General features: G+C 38.8%; 1 protein-coding gene across 1 annotated transcript in view; it reads right to left on the bottom strand.

Moving 5' to 3' along the window:
* Positions 1–16,444, bottom strand: part of rbpjb (recombination signal binding protein for immunoglobulin kappa J region b) — a 44,038-nt gene that overhangs the window by 6,866 nt on the left and 20,728 nt on the right. Inside the window, exons 2-5 of the mRNA XM_079467281.1 lie at positions 14,210–14,248; positions 4,703–4,798; positions 1,361–1,526; positions 711–885 (exon numbers count right to left, since the gene is read on the bottom strand). Of these exons, the coding sequence (XP_079323407.1) occupies positions 711–885; positions 1,361–1,526; positions 4,703–4,798; positions 14,210–14,248 (476 nt within the window). The remainder of the gene's footprint in view (positions 1–710; positions 886–1,360; positions 1,527–4,702; positions 4,799–14,209; positions 14,249–16,444) is intronic.

Here is a 16,444-nt window from a genome sequence, read left to right as displayed (position 1 = left end):
AACACAGAAGATATACAACTAATCATAAACACAGAATCTACTGACTCAAGGTCAGTGCACATGTTCTTTTCTCTATGAGCTATGAGCAAAAAAACATAAACCATCATACAAATAATGGATGTATAAATTATTTAGTTTCAATTGGTTTTGGAAACAAATATTTTGATATTAGCTCATACAGAAATGACTAGCAATGTTAATGTAATGTGTGCAGATGTGCTTATTACAGCACCACCTTGTGGACTTTACAGTTTGTGATTCCCAAGAGTTTTAGAATAAAATTTTGAAGAACTGATATAGTTCTTCGATTGTTTAACAATCCAAAATCCCCTCAAAACATCTGCATGAAAAGAAAAGCTTAAGCAGGTAAATGAACAGATAAATGAAACAAATGCTTTGACTTCAACGGCCTCTAAGATGCAGATTTTCCATCACAAACACAACACATTTTTGTACCGATTTGAAACCAGGTGCATATTTGTGATCAAGCAGTTGCCACACGTTTTGAGCCTTGGTGCTCATGTGAGAGGTTGCAGCTTTGTAATATTTAACATTTAAAGAAAACAACACTTTGGAAAATAAGGTTGATCTGTGCAGTCCACGAGACACGACCACCTTAAACGCCTTAACACCCCCCTGTGATGTCATCCAGGTCATAACCAGACGTATGAATGTTTGATGCGAGTGTGCTGTGGGAGATGGACACTCACGGTCGGCGTTCTTGAGGGACTGTTTTTTTTTGGAAGGTTTGGAGATGACCTTGATCCTCTTGCTCAGGAAGACACCGATGTCTGCGCTGTTCCCATAAAACATCTTCACAGACAGCATGAAGTGCTTGCGTTTGTCCGAATCTGAGATGTACAGTGTTTTGGCTGTGCAATAGTTCTGCGGAAACGAGACAAGATATATGCATCCATGAGGAAAAAAGCATGCTTGTCGTGTTGCTTTGGCTTGTAAACAATCTCCCCTAAGTTTCAACAACTGTCAGCATTTCATTTAGCCTTTTTTAGATCTGTCAAACGATGAATTGTGATTAATCACATCCAGAATAAAAGTTTGTGTTTACATAATATATTTCTGTGTACTGTGCATATTCATTTTGCATTGATAAGCACATTTACAAACATGCATATATTTACGAAAAATATAAAATAGGACAATTGATAAACATCATTTAAATTATTTGTAAATATATACGTGTAAATATATCCTTGATATGTATGTGCATTTGTTTATAAATACAAAATTAATAAGTACATATGTAAACACAAACTTTGAATATGGATGCAATAAATTGCGCTTAATCGTTTGACAGCCCTTCTTTTTTAAATCATGACATCTGTGTACAAGAGTATGTTACCTTCCCCTCTAAGTTAAGCTGCTGCATCTCCTGATCGCTGTTGCCGATGCCGATGAAAGCGCATGGCTGAGACTCCTGCTCCGAGCACCCGTCCCTCTCCATCTGCTCTCTCTTCTGCTTCCATCCGCAGCCCATCAGATACACACACGGGGGAGGACAGAAAAACCTGAAAAAACATAAAGAAAAATCTATGTAGAGTGCAAAGGATGGTTCACACTGTGTCAACAAACATTCACTTTTATGCTTTTTGCCGGTGCTTTTATCCAAAAGAGGCTTCCAGTCCATTCAATCTACTAAATTGTTTTACTATGTTGTGTTCCCTGGGGACCGAACCCATGTGTTTTGTGTCGCTTACACAATGATCTTATAGTTAAAAGGATACTTCACCCCAAACATTTAATTCTGTCATCTTTTACTCACCTTCAGTTTTTCCCAATATGTATAAATGTCTGTGTTCTAAAGAAACCAGAGAAAGATCAGACAGATTTTTCCCCCCATTTACTCCCATAGTAGGAAAATGACTTTATCATTTTTTTCCTGATGAACACAATAGAAGACATTTTGAAAACTATGGTAGTCAATGGGGGAAAGAATCTGTCTGGTTATAAGCATTCTTTCTCTGCGTTACTAAAAAATGTTTATGTAGATTTCGAACAACTCGAAAGTGAGTAAATGATGACAGAATTTTCATTTTTGGGTGAAGTATCTCTTTAAATTAAAGTCACAGTGATACTCGCCTCTCATGAGCAACCATCTTTAGTCATGACCCATGTGTATTACCTCACAACACCACTAGGTGGCAGCACAACATGAGTTATGTTGCTACATCTTGCACGTTCAGGTCAAGAAACCTCCAGGATATATTCAAACACATACAAACCGGAGCAGGATGCCCACCTCGCAACGCATCACAAAACACTTCAAGAACCCACAGTGATCCACCACATCCAAGCCCCCTGATGGTCTCGGTCCATGTCACCATTTCTGCATGCGTGAGTATTGTGGCCTAGATCGTCGAAAGGACTTTAAAGCAAACAGATATCAATCAAATCCGGCCACGAGCGAAGCAGCACGAAATATGCACTTGACATTCAAGTCTAGATCTCTGCGGCTGACGTTATCACTCACCGCACATCTGTGAGAGATGCTTGTCTAGACATGAGGTGGGGGAATACTCATGACACAAAACTGTAGCTAATATTCACCAACATCGTTTACTGATGCAATAGAAGGGGAAAAACAGCAGCTACGCTAACCCACACACAAAGTCCAATAAGACTGAAAAGAGCTGCAGACGTCGGTAAGCGGACAAACCGCATGACAGTTCTTTTTTTTGTGTGGCATTTTCCGTACTAGCGTCTTTGAACAGCAGAAGGAAAAGTGTTGTCACTCAGTGTGGTCGGATGTCTCTACTTTCACATCCTAATTTTGAAAGATTCATTTCTTAGATGGACCATCAGACTGGTGGGTTGAGCTGTACCAATGTGTCTGAACAAGGAAATGTGCTGGTCTAATCTAGCTGCCATTTATGATGTGTCCGCGACAATTAGTCAGTGTTAAACCACAACCACATAAAGCAACAAATATTTTTATTGCTTTAACTAAATTTCTGGAAAGTTTGAGGTGGGTTTTTGCAAATATGACATAATCTGAGTGACGCTTGCTCACACAAAAAACTCAAAAACGCCCTGGCAACCACTCTAAAATAAAGATGCTGTTGCTAGGGTGCTTTGGATGGCTTTTTCAACAGCGTTATCATCCACCAGCAAGAATAAAACACAGCATTTTTCAATATGCTGCACGAATATCTGACCGCATTCACGTAGCATAACAATTTTTAAAGTCAACGGGGTCACAAGGACACTTAAAGAAGCAGAACTCGCTCGACGGTTTCACATACATTTCCAATTTGAGCTAAATGATACACTTCCCCAGCCGTAAACCGTCTCTGATCACAGAACACATGTATATCATTTTACAAAGTGATCGCTTAGCTTTTCTCTCTGGCTCTCATTTGGCATTCTGTTGGTCGTGACAGGCGGCCAGGTTTTGGCTGTGTTCACAAGCAGCATCGTCGTCTCTCAGCCAAGTGAGGCCGGTCGAGCTGTAACCGCGACATCGGCTCTCCAGACGCCGTTTCTCTGCAGTTATCATGATGTCTCTCTTTCCTCTGACCTTCTCTCCTGTACTTCCCTGACTCGTATCAACTCTCCTCCTTAATCATTTTTTTTCTTTTCCCCGTCATTATACACGTTCTTATCTTATCAAAGTTGTCTCTCTTTCTCTTGCCTTTCTGTATTTTTCCTTTCACCTCCTCCTCTGTCTCCATTACTCCTTGTGTTCTCCTTTGTTGGGAGGGAGATGAGCAGCTATACAGAGTGCAAAGGAATGGAACAGAAAACAGGGGTCTTGTGATAAAAACGCTTGAAAGCTAAACTCAATGCAACAGCTAAAGGTGCTTGCCAGATGCATGAGTGAATGAATCTAAGAAATACACATCCATAGACCACCCAGAGCATGCTAATTGAATCGTTTCATTATTTTAGGGCCTTTTTATGCTTTTATTGGGATGGCACAGTAAATAGGCGGAGGATCAGCAAAGGACTCTTGAGGCGGGAATCGAATTTGGACGCTGAGCTACCGGTGCCGACATGTTGACTAAAATCACCAGGTCTAATGCCTGGCCACTTAGTTGAAAGAGCTAAAACTATGCGGAAAAAAATGTTGGTGTTACAAAAAGGCACTAAGGTCATTGGTTCGCATCCCCAAAACATCTGCAATATGCATGAACGTAAATTATACATAGTTTTCTCAGTTATATGAAATAATCAGTATTTGATACATTCGGATAATCAAAAATGAATAATGGACAACATTTGCATTTATTTTTATGGTACTCCAGATAATCTGATATCATCCTCAACTTGTTTCAAACATGTATAAATGTCTTAGTTTGGTAGTACACGAAGGAAGACATTTGGAAGAATTTATGGCAACCTCCAATTTTGACGGACTACCATAGAATGAGAAATTGTTATTAAGATATTTGATATAAGATATTTTGAAGAATTTAGGAAAGCAAATAGTTCTGGGGCACCACGGACTACCGTTTTAAATACTCCTACTTTGTTTGTTAATGGTGCCTCAGAATGGTCAGTTGCTAATTCTTGCAAACTTCTTTCTCTCTGTACTAGATGGTGAGTAAAGGATGACAGAATTTTCATTTCTGGGTGAACTAACCCCTTTAAAAGATATCAAAACAAACTGATTAGTTGCTTCACATGTCATCAAGATCATTTCGGTCCCTGTGTGTGAAGTTAACACCCAAATCATCCAATTTACCTTTTCTCATTGCCGTATGATTTCTGTGCAACTTTAGCGTGCAGGATGAGCACAGTTTGGTCTCCTCGTTCCTTCAGGTAATTCCGCATGGCTTCTCTGAAAAACACACAACGAAAGACAAAATATGAATGCTTACAAGTTACAACATACACCCACCTCTAACTGATGACAAGTAATAACATTATCACAGATAAAAACGTATTAGTGAAACAGGCAAGATTCACTCTTCACGTATATTTGAACAAACATTTTAGCACTTCACAACTGTGAACTGTTCCGTGTTTTGTTTTCAATGTGGCAGTTTTGAGTTTTCCAACACATCTTTATGTTTCAGACCTGTAAAACCACTTTTAAAGCCCTATCATCAGAGAAGGGTCTGGTGAAAGCATGTTCAAGTGTGTGCCTCTTTAAAAGAGAAAGGCCAGCATGCACTTCAAAACCAAACTCTCCAGAGCTCGACTAGAAACACAGGCCCGAGTTTGATTAGCCAATTCTCTGGTGAGCGCAACTATGTGTTGCTTGCAGAAAGCACACAAACACTGTGGCCAAAAACCTCAACTTTCCAGCTGGGGGTCTTTAAAATAAAAAAGAAGGGGGGTAAGAAAAAGGGCAAAAGGACATGCGCCTGTGTGTAAAAGTGAAACGGCACAAAATCTATTAGCTCATAATCGAAGTATTTCGATTCCGTGTCAGTGGTCCAATTACCTCAGTTAACTAATGAAAAACACCCCAACATGTGCACACTTTCATTTAGCTCGCGAAATGTGTGGAAATATGACGGCTTTCAAGGAAACGTAAAAAAAACAGCTTGCATCGCTGTTTATTGCGATCACATACTGTAAATGCTGTCAAACTAAACATCGATGTTCTGCAGAAAAACACAATGTCTGACAGACAGACTGTAAGTGTAAATGACACGCTTGGGTACACGCTCGCGCGCACAAAAAACGGCCCATTTGCACAGATGTCGGTGACACCTGACACGGCAAAATGCTCAGAGGGACAGAGACGGGGAGCGGTGGGGGGGGGGGGGGGTTACATGCACTCGCAGCTTCCCTTTGCCACGCAAGCGTCCCACACACGCTCAAGTTAGATAGGCTTTTGTTATGGAAAGCAAGAGGGGCCCTGCTACACGAGGGAGGGAGGAGAAAGATGAGAGGAAAAGAGAGAGGGGGAAAGAGCTGTGCTCTGACAATAATCCTCCTACAAAACGACAGCTTGGAAACTACAATCTTGCACCCAGTATGATACATTCTTCGGGTTTTTGCAATGTCTGAACGCCTTATGTTGACCGCAACAACAGCCCTTTTGAAATATTGTGGTTTGGTATGTTATAATATATTCATCATGGACAAATTGTCTTTCCTTGCATTTCTCCTCCTGTGTTTTTTTGCAATGCAATCCACACAGAGACTGAACAGTTTGCGTGACGCCAAACAATCGGAGCAAATCACTTAAAGCTGTTGTACAATGCCAATAAACACACACCTGTGTCCTTGCATCATGGATAAATGCATAACGATGTTTAGAAATTAAATAAAACCATAAGCAGGTGGATAAATGAATCTATCAATATCAGTAATCTAAATGTCATAGTTTTAGAAAAAGAATGACGAAGAGTTTGGATCCAAAATGAGATAATTTTCTAAAATCATGTTTGTTATTGTGCATTCCAATTAATATCAATCAAACTGCAGTTGGTTTGTTTTGATTTAATCCATAATAACTAAAAAAATACAGCTAACTAACACAATAAAACACAACAAAAACATGATAACACATATCATATTAAAAAAATGAATGGCAATCCTACAACTATTTTTCCAGTAAGCATTGCTCAAATATATCTTGTGAAGATGTACACAATTCCTAAATAGCACGAACATAACGGCCAATAAAGTCTGTACAGTATTTCCTTAAATCTTTACTGCCTGCACCCATACGCATTTACTGTAAAGCTGCTTGGAAACAATGCAAATTAAAAACACGTACATGACAAACAACTATAGAAATACATTGAAATTGCACACATTTCTTTTATATATTGTTGTCCTAAGCATCCCTGAAGAAGCTCTTTCGAAAGAGTGAACCTTGAACGCCTCCACTCAGCCTCACTGGATTCCTGCAGATCTTATGATGTCATCTCCTCCGGCCCGATTCACCCGATACTTCTGATACTCTTTATAACCTGCCGTGTGTGTATGTGTGTGTGTGTGTGTAGAAGAAACATGATGTGGTGACCAACACTAATTCAAACGTATACTGGATCAAAAATCTCTGCTAACCAAAGACCCCCAATTTACCGAAACACCAGCCAATTCCTAAAACAATATTCCTAATACACATAAAACCAGTTGAACGCTACCATTACAAGCCGCACAGCTAGAACATGGAGAGACATTCAACATTTCCTTTAAGTGTTTTCTTGTCGAAATGGTTTGATATCCAGCAACCTGACAATCCACAAAACACCAGCAGTGTTTATTAATAGAGATAGAGAAACACTTCAACACTCCACTTTTTGGCATTATAATCAAAGACATGAGCTAAATAGCCCGACATCTCACCATTTGTTTCTTGACACCTGAAAGTGGGAAAGGGTCACCAACTACAAACTTATAATTGTTAACTAGTGAGTTTTGTTAAATATTTTTAGCAGTGTTTCAAGTGCATACATGTAGAGACTCATAGAACGTGGCGTGCTGTGCTTTTGGGTACTTTGAGACTGCCAGAAGAAGTTGCGTCTACAAAATCCCCACTGTGGCTACAGCCATAAAAGCAAAACTTAATAAATAATAGGGATGCACCGAATGTTGAGAAAGACACAGCACGGAACTTGCCGCACCGTAGTACATTTCTCAATGAAAGCCTCTTTACCGGTCGGTAACTTGTGTACTTCAGAGCGGGCGGTCTGACAGCAGCCATGCCGCTCGCGACATCCTTTGACATCATACCGTGTTCGCAAGCACACAGTTCCCTGTACTAAAAAACTTGTCAAAGTACCTGTTTGTTCTGGGCATCCCGGCCACGTTCTGAGCGATCAGTCAGCTTTTGTGGATAGAGTTTGGAGGAGGAACATGATCTTTAAATCATATTGCAGTGTAGCCTATAATAATCCAACAGTTTCCGTTTATTCATGTTTTTAGCTTATAATGTTGAAGGACACTTTTTAATGAAGTGTTTTTTTGTAGGGGTACAGAGTACAGTAGGCCTACATTATTTCAGCAGTCAGTTATAGGCCTCGTGTAGGCGATTCATGAAAGGAGAGGGCTCAGTTTTGTGTTTTAATTCAGCCTACTTGTTTTTCTAAATTAAATTTTAAGTTACATTATATTGAAAAGCAAGACAAAATATAAAAAGCACATTTTGACCATTTGGTTTATGCAATATTGAAAAAATTGGCTAAATAAATAGAAGAAATATGAAAAAGCCATGTTCGGTATTCGGCCAAGTGTTTCATTTTTATTCAGCTTCGGCCGAGAATTTTCATTTCGGTGCACAACTAAACAATAATAAAGACAATTGCTGTCAGATTTCAAATAGCCTGTTGTAAACAATGTCCCAGTTATTACGCACAATCCACAAATCTCTTTACTGTGTCATTGATAGGTATTGGTTGAATAACTAGCTTTACCCAAAAGTAAAAAATCTGTCATCATTTATTCCCCCTCACTTCATTGAAAACCTGCATATGACTCTTTTTTCATATTTTATTCTGTGTGGTTTATGTCTATACAATGGATGTCAATGTGGGCCAATGTTGTTTGTTTGCCAACGTCCGTTAAAATATCTTCTTTGTGTTCTGTAAAGAACAGTAATACAGGTTTGGAATGACATGAGGGCGAGTAAATGGAAAAAAAAGTCATCCCTAAATAGTTAGAATTAATTGAACAGTGTTTCCCTAACAATACATCCACCCTACCAACAAACCATATAGTTTAAAAAAGAAATTCTACTCCATCTGAACATCAAAGCGGGGAATATATGATTTTGGTTGCCATTTCAGTTTAATGGACTAACATCTGACGCAGAACACTGAGGTTTCATTGTTTCTGGCTGCACTTTGCACTGCTGGCAAAATAAGGTCATCAATAACATGCAACTCCATGCAAGCGGTCAATGATTCCTGAAGATCAATCGGAGAGTTTTCCTGTACACACACAAGTCTTGCACGCAAAGGAAAGCCATCGGGGCATGTGACTTTATATGTTTCAGAGAAAAACCACAAGCCATGGGCTCTGCTCCCTTACAACACATACATCTATTTGAATTTGATATATTAATGGCTCGTATTAATGATTTATTAGTGCCAGGAATTTAAATGCAAATAAAATTTATATTAATATAAAATACAGGCATTTCTATACAAATACACAATATATATATTTTTTCCGTTCAGGCTTAGCTTTGGAACAACAAACCAAAACAAACATGAAAAGAAAATAAGTTGTCACAAGCAACTGCAATGCTTGACACAGTTATACACATGCAAAAAGCTAGACACACCATAGAGGGAAGAAGTCCCTATGTGAGTCATTTGTTTTCAGAATCAACATGACAAATATCGCCACTTCAACAGGAAAAGCTTTTCACACGCACACTGCGACGCACCAGTTAACCCACAACACTCATACATCAAGTGCTGACACCCTCATCACACAGACGGACTGAAACACTTCAGTCACCTGTGTGTAAATGAAGCGACACATCAACATGACGCACTCACAAACACACCTTACGTAAATCATCACGGGACATGAGGGAGAAAGCACTAAACTAAATATCTGATACAATGGCTAGAAAGATGAGGGCTCAAAAAGTCAAGACCCACACGTCTAGCCAAGAATCTGTCATTTAGTTTTTTTAAAGAAAAATTTTAAAGAATCACTATGTCTAAAGTAACATGACGGCTAAAAAAAGAGGAATGCAATCCGACGTTTGTCAGATCTGCAAAACACATGCTCTCCATCCCTTCCATGTCTGCACCGTCAGTGCGCTTCTTCCTAAAGGCAGCCGCAGCTGCTTCATTGTGTGAGGGACACGGAGCTCATTTTCCCCAACAATGCGGACAAACTTAGGTTCTGGCAACTTTCCAAACAAGACCAAATTCAGTATACAACTTAATAAATCGTATTATGTTAAGAAATGCAGATGAGCCAAGAACGTGAACGCCAAGTGCATAAAAAAGCATCACAGGACAAAGCGCATAGCTTTGCATTCATGTTCTGGGCTTCTGCTTTTCTTAACATAATACGGTTTATTAAATGTAGTATACCCATCATTTGGGGTTTTGGAATGCTGCATGAACATAAGTTTGTCCGGAAAACTGATCCTCCGTGAAACCGTTGCGGCCGTCTTTAAGAAGAAGCGCACTAATGACGGAGACGAGGAAATCTATAGAAAAGGTGAGGTGAGATAAGGGTCTATATCGGTCTATATCTTAAATCATATTCAATTAAAGTTCCAAGAGGTCCGGCCTTTGTCCGGACTTCCGTTTGGAAGAAAATATAATGTTTTTTAAAATAAATACATATTTTATCAATTTAGCCCAGTAGGATATGATACTGTATAAAGGATATGATCTTTTATCAGGCCATTTATTTTATATTTTGATATGTGTCTGTATAGGTTCTGTGTTTTTAGGGAAATGCCCTCTTCATAAAAGTCTGATAATTCATATTTGTAAATAAAAAAACAGCAAATTTAATGTAACAATTAAAATGCTATATAACAATTAAAATCATAAACAGAAAACACAGTTACTTCCATGCCATTTTCACCTTTACACTTTCATACCAGAACGTTGTTCAAATGTGCACCTGCTTGTGAAAACCCAGCAAATGTCCTTCATAAAATCAACCTACAGAATATTTTGTGAAAACATAACAATATCTTCAATATTGACTGAATAATACCAATATCTCAGTGAAATTAATCCTTGAAATTAATATTTTATGCTTGTTGTCTAATAATCAATTCGATTATGAGACTTTAGCCTGGGTTTTCACGGGGTCACATGCTGACCAATAATGCTAATGCTAAATGTAGATAATCTTTTTATGGTTACCAAAATATCACAAATCTGGTCGAAAGGCGGGAGACATATAGCAAACAGACTGACGGATACAAATGCTATAATAATTGCCATTTACTTGCTCTGCGTGTCTGTCATAGTGTTGCTAAAATATGCACGTGTCTGATGCCCTTCATGCGGCACATGTTTGGTGGGAGAGAAGCAGCGCGCATGGAGCGGAAAGGGTTCAAATAAAGCGCGTTTGCCGCTAAATTAAGATATAAAAAGAATATAGCGGCAAAAGATAAATTACATAAATGTCCCTGAGAGCGCGTGTGATGTGACTCTCCATTGTGAAGATGTGCGGCTCAATTTGCCCAAAAGGGCTCATGTGACACCCCTTTTCATCTCTCTCCACTGGCTACCAGTTGAAGCCCAGATCAGATTCAAGTCACTGATGTTTGCATACAGGACTATCACTGGATCTACACCGGCATACTTTCAACCCCCCTACACTCCATGAAGAACCCTGCGTTCAGCAAACGAGCGGCGCCTTGTAATGCATTCTCATAAGGGCATTAAATCGCTTTCCCACTCATTCTCCTTCTCAACTCCTTTCTGGTGGAACATTCTTCCTAACTCGGTCTGGTCAACCACATCTCTCACAGCCTTCAAAAAACTATTTTTCTCTTGTGTGAATACTTGACAGACAAAGGAAAAAAAACATATTTGCACACTAACACCGTCTCTTTTCTCAACAGGTAGTGGTGAAACTAGTAACTTTGCATTAGCACCTATTGTACTATTGCTCTTGTATATATATTTCTTCTTGCTCCCTGAATTCTTTGTAAGTCGCTTTGGATAAAAGTGTCTGCTAAAGGACTAAATGTAAATTTAAACAACCAAAATAGTCAAAAGTTTTACATGGTCTGGATGGAACGAAGCAAGGTCCGGATCCGAACCACGGTCCACCTATTGAGGATTTATATTGTTGTAGTGTTTAGTTAATGCTTTATATTGTTTTTATTCGTCTATTGAAAATATTTAATTCTTCCTATTTTTTGCATTCTGACCCTTTGCGTTTTCTTCTGGTGTAAAGGCTGTAATATAGAACAATGTTAGCAATGTCACATCAAACATCTTTCTCATCCATGAAGCGTAAACCATCATCTGATGTCCCTATTTCCCTAATGTACAGTGTATATAAATATTTCAATTCATATTATAAACGTGTGAAGTGTCAACTAAAGGCCTAAATGAACGACTAGTCACAACAAAAATATCTAGTCCGGGGCATCTCTTATACATATCGAAATAATGTATGAAATAAGTTAACTAAATTAAGTAATACTTAAACTAAAAGTGCTTTACATATACAGATGGGGTCTCCTAGACGCACCAATAGTCTGCCAGAACACCCATGAAACACACCCATCACAAATACATAATGTTTTGTGTGGGCCTATAGTCTAACGGTCAAAAGACTTCAGGTTCAAACCCAAGAAGAACTGACACAAAAAGACGCATTCGATCAGCACTTAACTCCTGCATCTCTGTCGAAAATCTGTTTTTGGAAAACAAAAAAACTAATGAAAGGCATCTAACCAACAGACGGAGAAACCACAGGAAAAAGGCATGGAAACAGATAGGAGAAAAAACATGGGCTGTGAAACATCCACTGCTCATGCTCAAGTTAGTTCATGCCTGCTTGTTGCAGAATTTGTCATTTTGCTGAAAACAGTAACTTGTGCCAAGACTGCGTGTATGAATGTGCACAGGATAAGAGAGAAAGAGATCCTCAGCTAAATGAGACTGTAAATGTATGAAAAGGTTTATCTACCTACACACCCTTAATTTAGTTAACTTATTTCAACTGTGACACTTTCCCACATCACTCGAACCCGTTAGCAATCACAATACACAGAATGTTAAAAATAAGCAATATACACACGCAGAGTTAGACCCAAATGACCCAGTTGACTCAAATGAATCTGATCTAATCTGCTGCAAACCCGCGACTGAATCTCGAAACAAACAACAGGTCAATCTATGCATGTTGCGATCTTTCCTGTTTATTTAGATTCACAGGTGAAAGGAGCCAGCAGAGGCAGGGGCTGTAAAAGACGCAGCGGTTGTACATTGTCAGGGTGTGTGCACTCCGCCAGTATTCAGTCATGTTGCGAGTTAACCGCAGGGCATGCGACTCGGGCTAAGCGGGCAGCACTGAACTCTGTCCTCTCTATCATTTTCCATGTCCCTCACGTCACCACTGAAAACAAAAGCCGCCTCGTAGAACGGTTCTATTGGGTTGCATGTTTGAGTCTATAATTTTGACTCTCAGGCTTGAGCACAAGAACACGGGGCACTTTGCGCAACGGGCATCAAAAAAATATTTTTTTGACTTTAGAAAATGTACACGATAATAATAATACAGGATATTCTATTTATTCTATTTTTACAACCAAATTAGCTAAATAATAATAAAAATAAACAAAAAGTTTGAGTCACAAAAAGTTTTGCCTGAATTAAACTAGATGACATGGAGGGGGCTCACTGGTTTGTTACCAAATATTAGTTAGAAGTTCAAATTTGCTTCAAAAAAACTTCAAAAATACAGAAAGTGTCATTAAACAATTACAGAAAAGGGTGGGAGACTTATGTAAACAGAAAAGCGAGAGAAGGCAAGCAAGAGCCTGAGAGAAAACAGACAGAAGGGTGATAAAAAGAAACTGTCAGTGAGGGAAAAACTCCAGGCTGAAAACCAAACCTCAGGGAAGATGCAGGACTGTTCTGGGCCAAAAGCACTTTTATTTTCAGATGCTCATTTTATGCTCATTTAAAAAAACATAATTCAGCCAAAGATCAAACTTATTCAACGCAGACAGCAATGACACTTGCCAAAAATAATTATTTGCGTGATATGCTCTACCAGGAAGTCAATCATTTAGGAAGAAATGAAGTCAATAATGCTTTATTTGTAGAGGCTGATCTACTGGTAGGAATCACCATTTTTGTAAAAACACTGTATTCAAATGTTTACAACTTTATTTTCTTCACATGAAATTTGTGGGGTAAAAGTTATCAGCCACCATTTATTTACGTGCACATGCGAATCCAGAACAGCCAAGGTCATGAATGTAAATGCAAAAAAGTAAACTTCAGAGATCTTACACAGATTCAACATACTATAAACACAAAAATCATAATATTGGTGTATTATAGTCTGAGATTTTAATATACCATCAGGTATTTATCAATGTTAGTCTTGCTCCAGTCACTTTTAGGTTTTTTTTGTTGAAAAAATATTTTTGGTACTAGAATATTTCCTAACTTTGGTGTTATAATGCACATTGTGGCAACAAAGTGAAATCTTCTAACCTCTAATCTGTGGCTTTTTTGTTTTCTCATAGGAAAATCACAAAAACTCACTACACATCAACCTCAAATTTAGAGCTAGCCTGCTTGTTATTAGCATGTGAAGGTGATGATCGTACCTCGTCAGCCGTTGTGGTTGTGGGCGCTCTCCGAACTTCCTGTGAAAAGAGATAAACACTTTAGCAGAAGATCGACCACAACATAAACAACAACATTATTTTACATGCACACTTGACGGTGCACCTGTGCATTATTGACTACCGCAGCACTAACATTTCCCATCATTCAACAGGGGGCAAACACATTCACACGCTCTAAAGTGCTGCGACAAGCAAACGCGCACAACTGGCCAGCATTCGCATTCAGAAGGCCTGCAGCTGTTGCACTGACCTTGTGAGAGTCACTCACGTGACCGTGTGTACAAACGCACGCACATGTGGCCGAACTGTGACACTTTCCCATTCGGATTACTTCAACTTAACTAATTATGACAGCAGAGCAGTCAAACCTGCTGCAAACACGCATTTCTTTCCTATGACGGGGATTAAAATTAATGAATGCTCTGGGTTCAAAACAAGTTCATCTCTATTGACATTGTGTGGCGTGCTGTCAATTACCACTGAAAGTCCCCGAGCAAAGTAATGCACCTATGGAAGAATGCACTGCATTGGGACAAACATTAAAATACTCAGTTTTGAAATAAAGCCTTATAACTTCAATATCAGTTGTTAACATGAAACAGTGTCACAGAAACAGATACTAACATTATTTGTGCAAAACTTATTTGATGATTCAAGTTCCGTTAGTAAAGTGAGTTAATTCATTAAAGTTGACACAATATTTGCATTGCTATTCAGAACAGAACGCAATGTATTTTATGTGTTTCAGACGGATTTTATACGTAAATCATTGAAATGATGTAATATGTAATTGTTATTAACTTTAAGTGCCGCCTCTAAAGCAACCATTTGTATATATTATTATAAACATTATATTAATTATTCTAAATCTATTTAATAATTTGTATTATTATTATAAATAACAAAAAATCATAGTTTTGCTTTTAAACCATTTAAAGACTCTTCAGAATGCCACAACCTTGTTTTTGAACCCAAAGCATTCCTTTAAGTAGCAATATTATCCCAGTCAGAACCGCAACACATAAACTACACTCCCAAGGAGCCCACTATGTCGGCTGTCAGGCCTCACAGACGTGATATTTCATATCAGGAAGATGAAGTCTTGTTTCTTCTAAATGTCACAGTAAATCGTAGAGTGACACATCATCACCGTACAGTAATGTGGAACATTGATTAGATGGGTTTCGCTTATGATTGTGACATCAGATGGCAAATGAAAACCGTTGCCTCATTTCAAGAGAACCTGAAAGTGTGCCATGACCCCATCAGTTTCAGGCCGTTACTACGGAGACATTGCAACTGTTATTACTTGATCTAACCAAATTACTACAGTAGCCAAGACGATATTGATGCAGCGGCCAATTCGTTTAAGCAACACCACAAACTATGACAAACTCATAAAAAATGTACCCAGAACAACAGATAGTGTTCCATTACATTCTGTACTGAAAATAGTTGACAATACAATTAAAAAGTGACTTTTTCTCTATAATGGAGTGTGCTTGTGTTGTGTAATTTCTGTTTGACGTCGGTTAAGTAATGTGTGCTAAAGTCTCAATTAGCATTGACCTTGCAAGGGAAAGTTCACCCAAAAAATTCTATCATCATTTACTCTTGTCATTCAAACCTGTATGACTTTCTTTCTTCTGCAAAACATGAACAAAATATATTTTGAAGAACGTTTGTTAACCGTCACCCATTCACTTGCATTGGTTTTGTGTCCATACAATAGAAGTGAATGGGCGCCGCTGCTGTTCGGTTAACAAGAAGTTTGAAATGACGAGTGGGTGAATAAATGATCACAGAATTTTTATTTTTGGGGGAACTATCACTTTAAGGCCCGATTTCGAGACAGGGCTAAAGCCCGGACTAACTCTTAGTTAAATTTATATATTTACGTTACTTTTATAAAAATGCTCTGGTAAAAAACATTACTGGTGTGCATCCTGAGACTAAACAATGGCGCTGACATGAATGAATGAGGCATTTATATAGCGCTTTATTGTGGATTGCTGTACACAATCGTGAGGGTGGTCTATCCTCAACCACCACCAGTGTGCAGCATCCCCCTGGATGAAGCGACGGCAGCAACAGTACAACGGCGCCAGTGCACTCACCACACACCAGCTATAGGTGGAGAGGATGGGGACTATTAGGAGGCCATGATTGACGATGGCGGTAAAGGGAATCTGGCCAGGACACCGGGGTTACACC

This window comes from Barbatula barbatula (genome assembly GCF_947034865.1).
Source record: "Barbatula barbatula genome assembly, chromosome: 1".
NCBI classification, from domain to species: Eukaryota; Metazoa; Chordata; class Actinopteri; order Cypriniformes; family Nemacheilidae; genus Barbatula; species Barbatula barbatula.
Note: the sequence above shows the minus strand (reverse complement) of the source record. Positions and strands in the feature narration are given on the sequence as shown.